Source organism: Heptranchias perlo, chromosome 23, assembly GCF_035084215.1.
Source record: "Heptranchias perlo isolate sHepPer1 chromosome 23, sHepPer1.hap1, whole genome shotgun sequence".
NCBI lineage: Eukaryota > Metazoa > Chordata > Chondrichthyes > Hexanchiformes > Hexanchidae > Heptranchias > Heptranchias perlo.
This window is the reverse complement of record NC_090347.1, coordinates 47717953-47722771: the sequence shown is the minus strand read 5'-3', so window position 1 is coordinate 47722771 and position 4819 is coordinate 47717953. Positions and strand designations below refer to the sequence as shown.

Sequence of the window (4819 nt, the reverse complement as noted above, 5' to 3'; positions counted from 1 at the left end):
CCTGAGTTCAGATAATGTTTCAGAATCAAATCATTTTTTAAGTTATCTCTAACCATTGATCCATATCCTCCTCTAGTGAACCTACATTCTCATTTCCATCATAATTTTTAAAAACTGATGCAAAATATCAATTTACTATCTCTGCCATACCTTCATCCTCCAGAATTAGACTCCCTCCATCCTGAGTGATCCATGAAATACGAGCTCAGATCTACTGGGTCAGCCACAAATACCAACAAAAAATGTATGAACGATTAATGATGCGTTTTATCATCTCAGTAAAACCTTTGGATTTTACAGGACTGACCAGTACAATGTGAAGCAACGTGTGAAATTCTCCCTCTCTGTCCCAGGATATCAAACCATTCATTGAATCGTTACAAACCCAACCAGCTGTGAAAGGAGGTCATCTACTCTGCTCTCAAAATCCAAGTGACACTCAGTCACATAGGAGTGAACAGTTAACCAGACTGGACTCATCACTAACCGAGTGACACAGCAGACCAAGTGATCCTGTTGGTCAGATCAGGTGATCTGGCTGACAAGACTCAGAACAATTTGGATTGATTACTAATTTCTGAGCAGGTTTCTTGACTGTACAACAATGAAATTGAACGAATCTCTTCCCCGTCACTATCAGGAGCGCCGTCCCGTTAGTGTGATATCTGAATGCTCCCCTCATCCTCCCCTCAGCTCTCTCGCTCTCGCTCGCTCCCCCTTCAGGTGGCTGATGACCTGAATGATGGCGTTTTTCTGAGGGTCATCTGGTGCTTTGTCCACGTAGAGTGAGAAATGTTTGATGGCTTCTGACAGGAGGAACTCTGGGTCAACACCAGCAGCCTGTGCAGGCTGCCACAGCATCCTCTCACAGACTATGGCGTAGTTTTTATGCCAATTAACTGGATGTTTCTCCGTGGTGACCAGCTCCTGATATAACTGTGAGAAAGCAAAGTATAAAGATTAGGATTAGATTAAACACAGCAATCTGTAACTTGTAGGCATCAGTCAGAAGGGCTGAGGCTTCGTTAGATGATAATGACACATGACAAGAGTCTAAACAATCACTTCAATCTTGGGCTGTTGAAGTGGGTGACAGGTAAGAACATATAGGGGTCTCACCTGGTAGCTGAATGTATAAAGCTGCACCTTTACTGGCTCCGCCTGGGCTGCTCTCTCCGCCAACTCAAAAATGAAGAAAGGCACCTTCATCCTGCAAAACCCCAAAGTTCCCCATGAATCAGGCAAACCCCAACTTAAAGGAGACCTGCAGTTTCATCTCATTTTTGATCTTAAACACAGACTGATAAACTGTTACAGAAATACATGTAGCTTGTCCAATGATACAGGCACCAGCCAAGAGACCAAGGAGCAGAATGAGGCCGAACAAAAGAGTGAGAGAAGTAAACACTGATCACACACCTACACCGTGGCAGCAGAATGATACACGGGCCCGGAAACTGCTCTGAACAGCAAACCAACAGTGCTCACCGCTCATTACATTTAAACTCACACACTAAGTAGTTGGGCTATTCGGCAGCGATTTCCTTCAATGGTGAACTTAAGACAGACCAGGGTTCTTTCCTGGGCTTCTCTGAGTTCTCTGATCTGTCCCCTCAACGCTGTGAGAACCAGGGAGTGAAGCTAATTTAGAAACCGCGCAAACTAAGAACCAGGAACTGGCCGATAAGATCAGTACATGTACTATTAAACCAGAGAAAGTGAAATAAAGAGAGGGTAAGATTAAAAGACAGAAAGATAAAAGAGACAGAAAGAAAATGTAAAAAAATAAACATTTTAAATTACATTTTTCTTAAATGTCCAAATACTATTAAAATCGGGAGCAATGAGACTGCACATTTTTAAACGTTATTTTCAGTGCCAGTGAGGTTGTTTGGCAGTCATTAATACTTACCACGCTGTTAAAAGTTAGTTTAGATCTGATACAACTCAGCGTACACTTTTTGTGGTGAGATTAATTAGTTTTCAGCTGAGCAGGAGAGCAGGTTGGCGCTGGTCCATTGACTGCAGCCGGTGAGGTCACTTTAAGGCGAATCTGCCAGATCACTGGTGAATCTGGAAGAGCAAGTCCCGGATTTCCGGGTTTGACTGCGCCTGTGCGGTCACGGGAACTTGCTCTTTGATTTGCCCATTGATAACAGTGAGCTCTGTTCGGCTCACCGTGTTTACAGCTCATTGTGTGTTACACAGCACAATGCTCCTGCCCTCACAAAACACAAGTAGAGTTTAATGCATTTCGGGCTGTGATTGGTGAAGTCATTCAGGGGTTACAGGGATTCTGCCTCCTGTGCCAATATATAAAAAAATCAAATTGCTGGAGCACTTTACATATTTCGACAGATACCCTTTGTTTATAAAGTGTGATACGGGGTGTGAGGGACAGGAAACGGATGCTGACATACCTGTTTTTTCATTAGTAGCTCACCTCCCGTGGTGTTGCTCGTGGTGTTGGAGGATTTGCTGTTCTATAACTGCAGGAGCACAGTATTATTCTGCTGCTAAACTGGAGCTGTTTAAGTGGCCTGTCCTTTGGTGCTTTAAGGCCATAAAGTTTAATGATTGTAAATAAAAACACCGTGGGGTCATTCAGAATTGAAATGTTTGGTCAGAGGATTGGAGCAAAGTGTCCAGTTTCAGGCTGAAGGTGGGAGTGAAGATCAGCAGGTCCCCACGGCAACAAAATGTGACGTCTGCAAACACAGAGAAACCCGGTTTGGTATAAATACCGGCGGAGTTTCTGTGCTGGCTCACGGTAGGTCAGAGGGTGTGGTGTTTTGTAAGGACACACACAGGGAGAGAGCGAGAGAGGGGGGGAGAGGGAGAGAGCGAGAGAGGGGGTGAGGGGGACAGGCACAGAGAGAGAGAGAGGGCGAGGGGGACAAGCACAGAGAGAGAGAGGGCGAGGGGGACAGGCACAGAGAGAGAGAGAGAGAGAGAGAGGGCGAGGGGGACAGGCACAGAGAGAGAGAGAAGGCGAGGGGGACAGGCACAGAGAGAGAGAGGGCGAGGGGGACAAGCACAGAGAGAGAGGCACAGAGAGAGAGAGGGCGAGGGGGACAGGCACAGAGAGAGAGAGAAGGCGAGGGGGACAGGCACAGAGAGAGAGAGAAGGCGAGGGGGACATGCACAGAGAGAGAGAGAGAGAAGGCGAGGGGGACATGCACAGAGAGAGAGAGAGAGAAGGCGAGGGGGACAGGCACAGAGAGAGAGAGAGAAGGCGAGGGGGACAGGCACAGAGAGAGAGAGAGAAGGCGAGGGGGACAGGCACAGAGAGAGAGAGGGCGAGGGGGACAAGCACAGAGAGAGAGGCACAGAGAGAGAGAGGGCGAGGGGGACAGGCACAGAGAGAGAGAGAAGGCGAGGGGGACAGGCACAGAGAGAGAGAGAAGGCGAGGGGGACATGCACAGAGAGAGAGAGAGAGAAGGCGAGGGGGACATGCACAGAGAGAGAGAGAGAGAAGGCGAGGGGGACAGGCACAGAGAGAGAGAGAGAAGGCGAGGGGGACAGGCACAGAGAGAGAGAGAGAAGGCGAGGGGGACAGGCACAGAGAGAGAGAGAGAGAGAAGGCGAGGGGGACAGGCACAGAGAGAGAGAGAGAAGGCGAGGGGGACAGGCACAGAGAGAGAGAGAGAAGGCGAGGGGGACAGGCACAGAGAGAGAGAGAGAAGGCGAGGGGGACAGGCACAGAGAGAGAGAGAGAGAAGGCGAGGGGGACAGGCACAGAGAGAGAGAGAGAGAAGGCGAGGGGGACAGGCACAGAGAGAGAGGGCGAGGGGGACAGGCACAGAGAGAGAGGGCGAGGGGGACAGGCACAGAGAGAGAGGGCGAGGGGGACAGGCACAGAGAGAGAGAAGGCGAGGGGGACAGGCACAGAGAGAGAGAAGGCGAGGGGGACAGGCACAGAGAGAGAGAGAAGGCGAGGGGGACAGGCACAGAGAGAGAGAAGGCGAGGGGGACAGGCACAGAGAGAGAGAAGGCGAGGGGGACAGGCACAGAGAGAGAGAGAGAGAGAGAAGGCGAGGGGGACAGGCACAGAGAGAGAGAGAGAGAGAAGGCGAGGGGGGACAGGCACAGAGAGAGAGAGAGAGAGAAGGCGAGGGGGACAGGCACAGAGAGAGAGAGAGAGAGAAGGCGAGGGGGACAGGCACAGAGAGAGAGAGAGAGAGAGAGAAGGCGAGGGGGACAGGCACAGAGAGAGAGAGAGAGAGAGAGAAGGCGAGGGAGACAGGCACAGAGAGAGAGAAGACGAGGGGGACAGGCACAGAGAGAGAGAGAGAGAGAGAAGGCGAGGGGGACAGGCACAGAGAGAGAGAGAGAGAGAGAGGAGGCGAGGGGGACAGGCACAGAGAGAGAGAGAGAGAGAGAGAGGAGGCGAGGGGGACAGGCACAGAGAAAGAGAGAGAGAGAGAGAGAGGAGGCAAGGGGACAGGCAGAGAGAAAGAGAGAGAGAGAGAGGGCGAGGGGGACAGGCACAGAGAGAGAGAGAGAGAGAGAGGGCGAGGGGGACAGGCACAGAGAGAGAGAGAGAGAGAGAGAGAGCGGGCGAGGGGGACAGGCACAGAGAGAGAGAGAGAGAGAGAGAGAGAGAGCGGCGAGGGGGACAGGCACAGAGAGAGAGAGAGAGAGAGAGAGAGAGAGCGGGCGAGGGGGACAGGCACAGAGAGAGAGAGCGAGAGAGAGAGAGAAGGCGAGGGGGACAGGCACAGAGCGAGAGAGAGCGAGAGAGAGAGACGAAGGCGAGGGGGACAGGCACAGAGCGAGAGAGGGACAGAGCGGGCGAGCGAGAGAGGGACAGAGCGA

General features: G+C 51.4%; 1 protein-coding gene across 1 annotated transcript in view; it reads right to left on the bottom strand.

Moving 5' to 3' along the window:
- Positions 1 to 245: 245 nt before the first annotated feature.
- Positions 246 to 4819, bottom strand: part of tmem260 (transmembrane protein 260) — a 75695-nt gene continuing 71121 nt past the window's right edge. Inside the window, exons 11-12 of the mRNA XM_068004441.1 lie at positions 1120 to 1210; positions 246 to 936 (exon numbers count right to left, since the gene is read on the bottom strand). Of these exons, the coding sequence (XP_067860542.1) occupies positions 679 to 936; positions 1120 to 1210 (349 nt within the window). The 3' untranslated portion in view covers positions 246 to 678. The remainder of the gene's footprint in view (positions 937 to 1119; positions 1211 to 4819) is intronic.